The 13368-nt window shown below is 40.9% G+C and overlaps 1 protein-coding gene across 1 annotated transcript; it reads right to left on the bottom strand.

The window, feature by feature from the left end:
• Positions 1–1031: 1031 nt before the first annotated feature.
• On the bottom strand, positions 1032–13218 carry stmn4 (stathmin-like 4). The gene is made up of 6 exons (XM_037243905.1): positions 13106–13218; positions 4267–4329; positions 4078–4173; positions 3799–4004; positions 2437–2628; positions 1032–2216 (listed from the first exon to the last, which is right to left on the bottom strand). Exons 2-6 carry the CDS (start codon positions 4277–4279, stop codon positions 2157–2159), a joined length of 567 nt encoding a protein of 188 aa, XP_037099800.1. The 5' UTR covers positions 4280–4329; positions 13106–13218; the 3' UTR covers positions 1032–2156.
• Between the last annotated feature and the right edge of the window lie 150 nt (positions 13219–13368).

Below are 13368 nucleotides of genomic sequence, written 5' to 3'. Positions count from 1 at the left end.
AGGCTGCAATGGATGCAGAGAGGACACAGTACAAACAGTGTAGACAATTCAAAAAAGGTGTGGAGAGCAGGATGTTATTGCACAGCAATGACTTTGAAACTCTGAGTGGTGTGAGTTCATCAGAGCAAAAGCCTGGGGGAAGAAGCTGTCTCTGTGTCTGCTGGTTTTGGTGTACAGAGTTCTATAACTCCGTCCGGAGGGGAGTAGTTCAAACAGACTGCAACCTGGCTGAGAAGGGTCTGTAGAGATGTTACCTGGTCCTGGACAGGTACAAGTCTTGGATAGATGCAATAAAGTTAGCCGTTAGCTTGGAGAAAACGTGCATAAAAGAAGTGGTGTTTCAGTGAGTGGTTCTTTCTTTCCTCGGCAAATCGTACATCTACATTCTGGTTTACATAGTTCACGCCAGGAGGGAGACGCAACACGTTTACTGGCTGATCCGTTGATGCACGGGAAGGAAGGCAGTTCAGCCATTGACTCATTCGCGAACGGAAAAGTCAGGATTCGTTCTCTCACTGACCCGTTCTCGCGATGAACTGGAAATGCAAATCACTCACTGACTGACTCGTTCACTCACAAATCCGTTCAGTTGGTGAACAGGAAATGCAATTCACGACACGTTCGTAAACAGGAAGTTACGTCATGTTCTTCTTCGGTTTGTTTTACGACGAGGTGGCACCAGCTTCTATGTGCATTACCGACACCTACTGGTTGAAGTCATATGAACTGAAAAAAGAACGAATCACTTTAGGAAGTGATTCGTTCACTCTCGTTCACTGAAGACATTCGTTCTTTTGAACGAATCGTTCACTCACGAGCCAACACTATCTTCCATCCATCAGTCCATCCCTCTGTCCGTTCATCCATTCATTCATTCATTCATTCATTCATTCATTCATTCGTTCATTCATTCGTTCATTCATTCATTATTTTTTATATATTTATATTCTAACATGATCATATGGATGAAAATTTTCCGGTGACATCATAATAAATAAATAAAAATAATGACAACCACCAACACAATAGCATTCAGTCAAGCTGATTTTGTTTTACTGACCATGCCAAATGGATACACTCAAATCAACACAGTTTTTCCAAATTACTGTGCAAACATTTTCAGCGTTTCAAGAAAAGCCATATAACTCGACAACTTAAGCAAATGACATCAATCTTTTCTGATCTTTTTTTTTTGTATCTTTCACAAACTCACAGAGCACAGCGACACATGCCAAAGAGGAATGCCAACAAACTCAAACTTTGCATCCAAATCACCGAAATACGTGTTTACTTGATCTGTCATGTATGTATGTGTGCTTCTGAGTTGTGCTTGATAAAATAAGAGTGCAATCCGTGCTGTATATGTTTGAGACTAGTTAGCAACCGCACTACATTGAATCCGCTAAAAGACCCTGAAAATTGCAAAATACAGCAGTTTAAACTCCCAAATTCTAAACAGTGTGATCAATCCCAAACGGTGACAAATTCTAACTTGAAATGAATCATTTTCACATTTCATATCCCTGGTAAGAATGCTTTTACTTTATATACAGAAGGCGCAATAGCTAAACGTGTGTGCTCGCTAATTTCCTTTACCCTGCTACTCACTAAATAGGCAGTTAGCCCCAAGCTCAGCTAGTTAGTCTGCGGTACGAAAAAACGAAGAATTAAGCGGATTAATCATAAAAGCAGGAACAATTTTAGTGATACTATTTTGATCCTTCTATTCAATTATTCTTTACTGATTCATGTCAGTTCACATGAGGCCTGCAGAAAATGTGTGTATCATGTATGATTATGCGACTTCTTTAAAAAATGCAAATAGTCAGCAATATTTTGGATACCGCTCGCATCCTCTCTATTCGGTACACGAAATGTTGCTTAAAATGCCCCGTCCACCATCATCTTGAGAAAAACAAAAGAGAATTTTGTTCAACATTAAGCGTTAGTTAAGCTTCTTTGTACAGCTCATTCTGACATACATCAAATATGAAAGTCTTACTTCTCTCTTCTTTTGAGTCACTTTACGAGTTCTTTTTTTTTTCCCTGCTGGATCGCTTTGCACTGCTGATTTTGAAAAAAAATCAAACACAAACCATCTCTAGCTACTCTTTGTGGACCTCTTCTCTCATCAGCCTTTCTTTCTCTGCGCTCATCTATCGGCAGGCCTCCTCCTTCAGCTCCTTGTTCTTCCTCACCTCCTCCGCATGTTTGTCCTGCAGAGCAAACAGAGGAACGATTGGTGGCATCATCAGACCTTTTGCATTCATTAATACATTAAGGATGAGCTAATGTCTCAGCTCGCCTTCATGAATATTTCAAGACAAAACTAACTGTTGAGGAAAAGAAAGTCAATTTTCAGTGGGGTCGCCACGGTGATAAAATGAATAGCGAAAAACGCTCTACTAAATGTTCAAATAATGATGTCGCTCGTACCTTCTCCTGCAGCCTCTCCAACATGGCGGCCAACAAAGCCTCCCTGTTCTCCTTGTTTGCCTCCATCTTCTGCTCCAACTTCTCCTTGGCATTCTTGATGAAGTTGTTGTTCTCCTCAAAGGCCTTCTGGATCACCTCTCGCTCGTGCTCCCGCTTCTCCGCCAGGTGCTTCAGCAGCTCGGCCTCCTGACACTGCAGATGCATGTAGAACGTATGAGATGCAGTCGACAGATCATGTCACAAAATATTCATACTGATGGGGACTGGTACAATTTATCTGTGCATGCTGAGCAAAACAGAACATTAAGCAGAAATGAATGTCTCGCTGCATAACGCATAAACATAAAAATGGAAGGGGCTATAATTTATCTCACCTCACCTTCTCCTCCCCTTTCCGAAATGCTCATTGAAATGAGCACCTGTGTGTGTGTGTGTCATTGTAACACTGGCCTTTTTATGTCTGTCTTCATCGTTCCTTTCTCCCTCTTCCTCCCTTTATTTCCATCCACCCGAGCACACCCTCCCTATTTCCTCTTATCTCTTGCCAACCGTTTCCCTTTATAAATCAGTCAACACACAGAGGCCAGTTCAATGCCAAGGTTACGCTTGAGTGTTTGAGTTTGTCCATCTGGCTTTGGTAACGCTGTTGTCACAGACAAGTCCAGCGCCGTATAGCGTACAGTCTTTTTTTTGTAATGAAGTAATTCTAATTTTCATTTTACTCAATAAAAATATTATTGGCCTTAAAAAATAATATATAGTTAATAAACAATAAAAAAACATTTAAAGATATATCATTATATTATATTATTATAATATTAGATTATATTCCAAGATATTCTGGAAAATTCAATAGTTCCATATAAAGCAGGGGTGTCAAACAAATTTTTTTCGCGGGCCACATTGTAGTCATAGCTTCTTTCGGAGGGCCATTATGACTGTCTACCCAAATAAATGTATGAGCACCTCATATTATATACAGTAAAAGCTACAAAACAAACTGACAACTCGTTTTCAAATTAGACGAGTAAAAACTGGTCAAATATGAAGAAAAAAAAAAGAGATATTAAAAGTGAAGACAATTTGCAATTCTAGTAATGATAAACGAATTTGATACACAATTTGTCTTTGCGGGCCACATAAAATGATGTGGTGGGCCGTCGGGCCTTGAGTTTGACACCTGTGATATAAAGCCTATCCCATCTGACAGTGGAATAGAAAACTTCACTATTTATTCCTCTCAACATAAAATTAACAGTTGCATAAATAGTAAATAGTTGTGCAAACTTTGTTATTGTGCTGTGTATATGGTTGTATTATATACAGTGACACAGATGTCACTGTATAATTTGCCTTTCCCACCTTTCGCCTCTCTTCGGCTGCCTCTAGCTTCTTCTGGATCTCCTCCAGGGATGGGTCTCTGCGCTGAGGCATAGATGCGTTGAGCTCTGGTAAGCCGTCAAATGATGGTGGCTTCAGGATGACCTCGAAGGCCTGACCCGATGCCCTCTTGTTCAACTCTTTGACCTCCACCTCCTTAATGGCACTCCATCCCAAATCCACTGCATCTGAGATGTAAAGATGATTAATTTTGACTTTAGTCTTTATTTAATGTCAGATTATGTTGAAGATGTGCTTTACCTTCTGCCTTGTACGTGGCCTTCTCTAGATTCTGTGGTCTAAAGCAGGCGCAAAACAGAGACACCAGGGGGAGCTCTTTCACTTTCTCTTTGTAGGCTGGTGGATACACAAGAAACAGCACAGTCCATTTTTACAGTAATACCAACAAATTGGATGGGTATCATGATAAAACAACACTTTTCAATCTACCTGCAAGAGTCATCTTCTCAGTGCTTATGTTGCTTCTGAAGGATGTCTGAGATCCTTTTCAGTCTGCAGAGGAACAAATTATGACAAAATTAAAAAAAGGAGAGCAATCTTGCAACTGTCTCTAGTTCCAAAAGCTTCATCTGAACAATAAAAGAAAGTGGAAAAGGAAAGGACAAGTCTATGAAGAACAGGGAGATATATTAGTTCTCCTGCCAGGGACCTTCTGACAGTTACCTTGATTTAAAACCCTAGTCGGAAACCCTACCCCTTGTTTGAAACTTTAATTAGCGATGGCAAAACTCCTTGGAAACCCTGGTCGGAAACCCTAACCCTAGTTTTGAAAGCCTAGTTAGAAACCCTGATCTTAGAAACCATAAAAGTAGTTTGAAACCCTCGTTGGAAACCCTAACCCTAGCATTAAAACCAAGTTTGTAACCCTAACCTTTGTTTAAAACCCTAGTCGGAAACCCTAACCCTAGTTTGAAACCCTAAATAGCAATGGCAAAACTCCTTGGAAACCCTGGTCGGAAACCCTAACCCTCGTTTTGAAAGCCTAGTTAGAAACCCTAATCTTAGAAACCCTAAAAGTAGTTTGAAACCCTCGTTGGAAACCCTAACCCTAGCTTTAAAACCTAGTTTGAAACCCTAACCTTGGTTTAAAACCCTAGTCGGAAACCCTGAGCCTAGTTTGAAACCCTAATTAGCGATGGCAAAACTCCTTGGAAACCCTAGTCGGAAACCCTAACCCTAGTTTTGAAAGCCTAGTTAGAAACCCTAACCCTAACCCTAGTTTTGAAAGCCTAGTTAGTAACCCTAACCCTAACCCTAACCCTAACTCTAACTCTAACCCTAACCCTAACCCTAACCCTAACTCTAACTCTAACTCTAACCCTAACCCTAGTTTTGAAAGCCTAGTTAGAAACCCTAACCCCAACCCCAACCCTAATCCTAACCCTAACCCTAACCCTAACTTTGGAAACCCTAGTCGAAAACCCTAACCCTAGTTTTGAAAGCCTAGTTAGAAACCCCAATCTTAGAAACCCTAAAAGTAGTTTGAAACCCTCGTTGGAAACCCTAACCCTAGGTTTAAAACCTAGTTTGAAACCCTAACCTTGGTTTAAAACCCTAGTCGGAAACCCTGAGCCTAGTTTGAAACCCTAATTAGCGATGGCAAAACTCCTTGGAAACCCTAGTCGGAAACCCTAACCCTAGTTTTGAAAGCCTAGTTAGAAACCCTAACCCTAACCCTAGTTTTGAAAGCCTAGTTAGTAACCCTAACCCTAACCCTAACCCTAACTCTAACTCTAACTCTAACTCTAACTCTAACCCTAACCCTAACTCTAACTCTAACTCTAACTCTAACCCTAACCCTAGTTTTGAAAGCCTAGTTAGAAACCCTAACCCCAACCCCAACCCTAATCCTAACCCTAACTTTGGAAACCCTAGTCGAAAACCCTAACCCTAGTTTTGAAAGCCTAGTTAGAAACCCCAATCTTAGAAACCCTAAAAGTAGTTTGAAACCCTCGTTGGAAACCCTAACCCTAGCTTTAAAACCTAGTTTGAAACCCTAACCTTGGTTTAAAACCCTAGTCGGAAACCCTGAGCCTAGTTTGAAACCCTAATTAGCGATGGCAAAACTCCTTGGAAACCCTAGTCGGAAACCCTAACCCTAGTTTTGAAAGCCTAGTTAGAAACCCTAACCCTAACCCTAGTTTTGAAAGCCTAGTTAGTAACCCTAACCCTAACTCTAACCCTAACCCTAACTCTAACTCTAACCCTAACCCTAACCCTAACTCTAACTCTAACTCTAACCCTAACCCTAGTTTTGAAAGCCTAGTTAGAAACCCTAACCCCAACCCCAACCCCAACCCTAACCCTAACTTTGGAAACCCTAGTCGAAAACCCTAACCCTAGTTTTGAAAGCCTAGTTAGAAACCCCAATCTTAGAAACCCTAAAAGTAGTTTGAAACCCTCGTTGGAAACCCTAACCCTAGCTTTAAAACCTAGTTTGAAACCCTAACCTTGGTTTAAAACCCTAGTCGGAAACCCTGAGCCTAGTTTGAAACCCTAATTAGCGATGGCAAAACTCCTTGGAAACCCTAGTCGGAAACCCTAACCCTAGTTTTGAAAGCCTAGTTAGAAACCCTAACCCTAACCCTAGTTTTGAAAGCCTAGTTAGTAACCCTAACCCTAACCCTAATCCTAACTCTAACTCTAACCCTAACCCTAACCCTAACCCTAACTCTAACTCTAACTCTAACTCTAACTCTAACCCTAACCCTAGTTTTGAAAGCCTAGTTAGAAACCCTAACCCCAACCCCAACCCCAACCCCAACCCTAATCCTAACCCTAACCCTAACCCTAACTTTGGAAACCCTAGTCGAAAACCCTAACCCTAGTTTTGAAAGCCTAGTTAGAAACCCCAATCTTAGAAACCCTAAAAGTAGTTTGAAACCCTCGTTGGAAACCCTAACCCTAGCTTTAAAACCTAGTTTGAAACCCTAACCTTGGTTTAAAACCCTAGTCGGAAACCCTGAGCCTAGTTTGAAACCCTAATTAGCGATGGCAAAACTCCTTGGAAACCCTAGTCGGAAACCCTAACCCTAGTTTTGAAAGCCTAGTTAGAAACCCTAACCCTAACCCTAGTTTTGAAAGCCTAGTTAGTAACCCTAACCCTAACCCTAACCCTAACCCTAACTCTAACTCTAACCCTAACCCTAACCCTAACTCTAACTCTAACTCTAACTCTAACTCTAACTCTAACCCTAACCCTAGTTTTGAAAGCCTAGTTAGAAACCCTAACCCCAACCCCAACCCTAATCCTAACCCTAACCCTAACCCTAACTTTGGAAACCCTAGTCGAAAACCCTAACCCTAGTTTTGAAAGCCTAGTTAGAAACCCCAATCTTAGAAACCCTAAAAGTAGTTTGAAACCCTCGTTGGAAACCCTAACCCTAGGTTTAAAACCTAGTTTGAAACCCTAACCTTGGTTTAAAACCCTAGTCGGAAACCCTGAGCCTAGTTTGAAACCCTAATTAGCGATGGCAAAACTCCTTGGAAACCCTAGTCGGAAACCCTAACCCTAGTTTTGAAAGCCTAGTTAGAAACCCTAACCCTAACCCTAGTTTTGAAAGCCTAGTTAGTAACCCTAACCCTAACCCTAACCCTAACTCTAACTCTAACTCTAACCCTAACCCTAACTCTAACTCTAACTCTAACTCTAACTCTAACTCTAACTCTAACCCTAACCCTAGTTTTGAAAGCCTAGTTAGAAACCCTAACCCCAACCCCAACCCCAACCCTAATCCTAACCCTAACCCTAACTTTGGAAACCCTAGTCGAAAACCCTAACCCTAGTTTTGAAAGCCTAGTTAGAAACCCCAATCTTAGAAACCCTAAAAGTAGTTTGAAACCCTCGTTGGAAACCCTAACCCTAGCTTTAAAACCTAGTTTGAAACCCTAACCTTGGTTTAAAACCCTAGTCGGAAACCCTGAGCCTAGTTTGAAACCCTAATTAGCGATGGCAAAACTCCTTGGAAACCCTAGTCGGAAACCCTAACCCTAGTTTTGAAAGCCTAGTTAGAAACCCTAACCCTAACCCTAGTTTTGAAAGCCTAGTTAGTAGCCCTAACCCTAACTCTAACCCTAACCCTAACTCTAACTCTAACCCTAACCCTAACTCTAACTCTAACCCTAACCCTAGTTTTGAAAGCCTAGTTAGAAACCCTAACCCCAACCCCAACCCCAACCCTAACCCTAACTTTGGAAACCCTAGTCGAAAACCCTAACCCTAGTTTTGAAAGCCTAGTTAGAAACCCCAATCTTAGAAACCCTAAAAGTAGTTTGAAACCCTCGTTGGAAACCCTAACCCTAGCTTTAAAACCTAGTTTGAAACCCTAACCTTGGTTTAAAACCCTAGTCGGAAACCCTGAGCCTAGTTTGAAACCCTAATTAGCGATGGCAAAACTCCTTGGAAACCCTAGTCGGAAACCCTAACCCTAGTTTTGAAAGCCTAGTTAGAAACCCTAACCCTAACCCTAGTTTTGAAAGCCTAGTTAGTAACCCTAACCCTAACCCTAATCCTAACTCTAACTCTAACTCTAACTCTAACCCTAACCCTAACCCTAACTCTAACTCTAACTCTAACTCTAACCCTAACCCTAGTTTTGAAAGCCTAGTTAGAAACCCTAACCCCAACCCCAACCCCAACCCTAATCCTAATCCTAACCCTAACCCTAACCCTAACTTTGGAAACCCTAGTCGAAAACCCTAACCCTAGTTTTGAAAGCCTAGTTAGAAACCCCAATCTTAGAAACCCTAAAAGTAGTTTGAAACCCTCGTTGGAAACCCTAACCCTAGCTTTAAAACCTAGTTTGAAACCCTAACCTTGGTTTAAAACCCTAGTCGGAAACCCTGAGCCTAGTTTGAAACCCTAATTAGCGATGGCAAAACTCCTTGGAAACCATAGTCGGAAACCCTAACCCTAGTTTTGAAAGCCTAGTTAGAAACCCTAACCCTAACCCTAGTTTTGAAAGCCTAGTTAGTAACCCTAACCCTAACCCTAACTCTAACCCTAACCCTAACCCTAACCCTAACTCTAACTCTAACTCTAACTCTAACTCTAACCCTAACCCTAGTTTTGAAAGCCTAGTTAGAAACCCTAACCCCAACCCCAACCCTAATCCTAACCCTAACCCTAACTTTGGAAACCCTAGTCGAAAACCCTAACCCTAGTTTTGAAAGCCTAGTTAGAAACCCCAATCTTAGAAACCCTAAAAGTAGTTTGAAACCCTCGTTGGAAACCCTAACCCTAGCTTTAAAACCTAGTTTGAAACCCTAACCTTGGTTTAAAACCCTAGTCGGAAACCCTGAGCCTAGTTTGAAACCCTAATTAGCGATGGCAAAACTCCTTGGAAACCCTAGTCGGAAACCCTAACCCTAGTTTTGAAAGCCTAGTTAGAAACCCTAACCCTAACCCTAGTTTTGAAAGCCTAGTTAGTAACCCTAACCCTAACTCTAACCCTAACCCTAACCCTAACTCTAACTCTAACCCTAACCCTAACCCTAACCCTAACCCTAACTCTAACTCTAACTCTAACCCTAACCCTAGTTTTGAAAGCCTAGTTAGAAACCCTAACCCCAACCCCAACCCCAACCCTAATCCTAACCCTAACCCTAACCCTAACCCTAACTTTGGAAACCCTAGTCGAAAACCCTAACCCTAGTTTTGAAAGCCTAGTTAGAAACCCCAATCTTAGAAACCCTAAAAGTAGTTTGAAACCCTCGTTGGAAACCCTAACCCTAGCTTTAAAACCTAGTTTGAAACCCTAACCTTGGTTTAAAACCCTAGTCGGAAACCCTGAGCCTAGTTTGAAACCCTAATTAGCGATGGCAAAACTCCTTGGAAACCCTAGTCGGAAACCCTAACCCTAGTTTTGAAAGCCTAGTTAGAAACCCTAACCCTAACCCTAGTTTTGAAAGCCTAGTTAGTAACCCTAACCCTAACTCTAACCCTAACCCTAACCCTAACTCTAACTCTAACCCTAACCCTAACCCTAACCCTAACCCTAACTCTAACTCTAACTCTAACTCTAACTCTAACTCTAACTCTAACCCTAACCCTAGTTTTGAAAGCCTAGTTAGAAACCCTAACCCCAACCCCAACCCCAACCCTAATCCTAACCCTAACTTTGGAAACCCTAGTCGAAAACCCTAACCCTAGTTTTGAAAGCCTAGTTAGAAACCCCAATCTTAGAAACCCTAAAAGTAGTTTGAAACCCTCGTTGGAAACCCTAACCCTAGCTTTAAAACCTAGTTTGAAACCCTAACCTTGGTTTAAAACCCTAGTCGGAAACCCTGAGCCTAGTTTGAAACCCTAATTAGCGATGGCAAAACTCCTTGGAAACCCTAGTCGGAAACCCTAACCCTAGTTTTGAAAGCCTAGTTAGAAACCCTAACCCTAACCCTAACTCTAGTTTTGAAAGCCTAGTTAGTAACCCTAACCCTAACCCTAACCCTAACTCTAACCCTAACCCTAACTCTAACTCTAACTCTAACTCTAACTCTAACCCTAACCCTAACTCTAACTCTAACCCTAGTTTTGAAAGCCTAGTTAGAAACCCTAACCCCAACCCCAATCCTAACCCTAACTTTGGAAACCCTAGTCGAAAACCCTAACCCTAGTTTTGAAAGCCTAGTTAGAAACCCTAATCTTAGAAACCCTAAAAGTAGTTTGAAAGCCTCGTTGGAAACCTTAAGCCTAGCTTTAAAACCTAGTTTGTAACCCTAACCTTGGTTTAAAACCCTAGTCGGAAACCCTAACCCTAGTTTGAAACCCTAATTAGCAATGGCAAAACTCCTTGGAAACCCTGGTCGGAAACCCTAACCCTAGTTTTGAAAGCCTAGTTAGAAACCCTATTCTTAGAAACCCTGAAAGTAGTTTGAAACTAGGGGTGTAACGATTCATCGATACACATCGATTAATCGATATAATGCTCTACGATTTGTTGGCATCGATGCTAAACGTAAACATCAATCTATATCGCCCGTTTTTGACCTCGGACATTAGACGCGACTTTATTTTGAAATCCAGTTCATTGTTGCTTGCTTCCTCTTTCCGGGAGCAGTGCGCGGCGTGTTGTGTTGTGAGCAGAGCAGGCACGTGAAAGGGGAGACGACAACTACGCGGCTCCTGGGCTGGTGCTATGGCTAGTGTCTGTCCAAGAAGACGAGGAAATTCGCTCCCCTTTGGGCTTCAAGTCATTTGTTTGGAAGCACTTTGTAATTTCCTAAATAAAGAGTTTGCAGTACCTTGTTGATTTGGCGTATGAATTGTTATAAATCAGGATATTGTTCGATCGTAGAGCACTATATCGTGATGTATCGTGAATGAATCACAGCAGGCTTTAAGATATCGGCAAATATCGTATCGTGATTCTTTGTATCGATATGATATCGTATCGTTACAAAACCCGCGATTTACACCCCTATTAAAGACAGAGAGAAGCCAACCGAGAAAGTGAGAATGAATAATGAATTGCATTTACACACACAGACACCCACTTACTCACACACCCACTCCTAATTATTGGCAGGAGAGTTTTTAGGAGAAATGTTGAATAATCATTATCCGGGAACTTCCTGGAGAAATGATGAGAATTTAGATATTCATATCCAGCAGTGACTCATACAGAAATACTAAATATTACTTTTGACCATAGGCAAGGCTAAGATGAAAGTGGTTCAGACATCACAGGAGTAGTTCAATTTAATCAATGATGAGACTTTTTAAAGCAGGTAACATCGCTATAACTATCCATCACTTTAAGTAAATCATTTATAAGGAAGATGATATACAACCTGCTCGCAATACTCAATCATAACAATAAATAATGTACTCTAATTTGAAAAACAAAAATTGTTGGATCATGATCAACACACCTACTATAGTGACCAGTTTTATTATAATTTGATTCCTATTATTACTTGTGATTTACTGTTTCAATATCTCAAATCTTCAGTAAAACAACAAAGCGACTGTAATTTTCCGTAATAACTAAAATTACATTTATTTTTTTATTGCATGTCGACATGAATCACACAGCCGCTTCTCTCTGATGTACGATCCAAGGTTTCAAATCAATGCCTCGCTTCCTGGTGGACAAGAAGGAAACCATTCATCTTTTGTTTGTCAATAAATACAAAAGGCACTTCATTAGGTACGCCTTGACAATGTAATCTAGCCATAATAATCACCCATTCATTTCTTATACCCAGCGGATTTAAGGCAAAAGGCGGGGTACACCCTTGATAATCGAATCGAAAACATGTAAAGGGGAAGATTTAGGACGCAGCACTCTCGCGATGTCTGGTACTGACAAAGCGGGAATCAGTATTGTGTTATTGTGGCTGTTATATATCATTAATATTCACTGTGTGAGAAATGAACCTAGCTGACTGCATGGAAGTCAGGCAAGTGAAGCACTACATCGTCAGCGACTTTTTAAAATTCCCTTTTCAATAACAGTTGGCTCCTGTTATAAAATATTCCTTGAGTGAATCTTAGCGATGTATGCAGTATATGAGTTGCTTATACTAAAAGTTTGTTCATTGTCCCCTGTTAAATAAATCAATATTTTACTTTTTAGCACTTCCACGTATAGTTCCTTCAGAACTAATTATTCATGAATATTACAAAATTGTGAAATTGAATATTTTGCTCAACCTTCCACAATCAAAAAGAAAGGATACATTTATTATACACGGAAAGCCTACTATCTTTTCAAAAATATTATATTTAATAGGTGTAAAAAAAAATCATGTTTTAATCCCAAGTGCACATAGTCCAGCCATTATGAACCTTTATGAAGAAACAACCCATGACACTCATAAAGTGGGACAATTTCGAGTGCGGCCTTTTTTTTTTATTTCATTTCACAAAAATGTCTCCTTTCTCATTAAATATACACCCATCACTGACGATTACATCATTTAAAAGCAAGATTAAATATCAAATGAGTGACCTTTTAACCACCATGACCACAGACACACACCCATTTTGCTGCATACACATACATCACAGACATTCCTGTTGTTCGCCCTCATTCTACCTTTACTCCCCCAAATCAGACACAAAGCCACATTTGGATTATCAATAATAAATGACACACACAATGTGGGCACATCGAGCTCTCATCATTCTCCCCATCACCCACACCCCGATTCAATGGCACTGATGAATGAAATTGCATATTTTAGTCATTATATCCAAAAATCTTCAATAAAAATCCTTAATGAAAATAGAAATGTAATCATTTATGATATAAGATTTGAGACTCACCCCCCTGCTGGCAGAGTCTTTGCTGATGCTGGACTGGCGACTTTGGTTTCCCCCGGTCTGGCAGCACAGATTCAGGCACCGGGCAACAGCATCACTGCTGCCTCCATGACATCACCTTGGAGAAGTCTTATTGGTCAGAGACTCTGCCAGCATCCAGGGTTCTCGTCCAATCAGAGAGGAGAATACGGATGCAGGAGGGAGGGCCCTCGGCTCTTTGTGTCGTCATTGAAGGGTGGGTGGCACAATCGGTGTTTTATCATCTA

Source organism: Syngnathus acus, chromosome 24 (assembly GCF_901709675.1).
Source record: "Syngnathus acus chromosome 24, fSynAcu1.2, whole genome shotgun sequence".
Classification (NCBI taxonomy): domain Eukaryota; kingdom Metazoa; phylum Chordata; class Actinopteri; order Syngnathiformes; family Syngnathidae; genus Syngnathus; species Syngnathus acus.
Note: the sequence above shows the minus strand (reverse complement) of the source record. Positions and strands in the feature narration are given on the sequence as shown.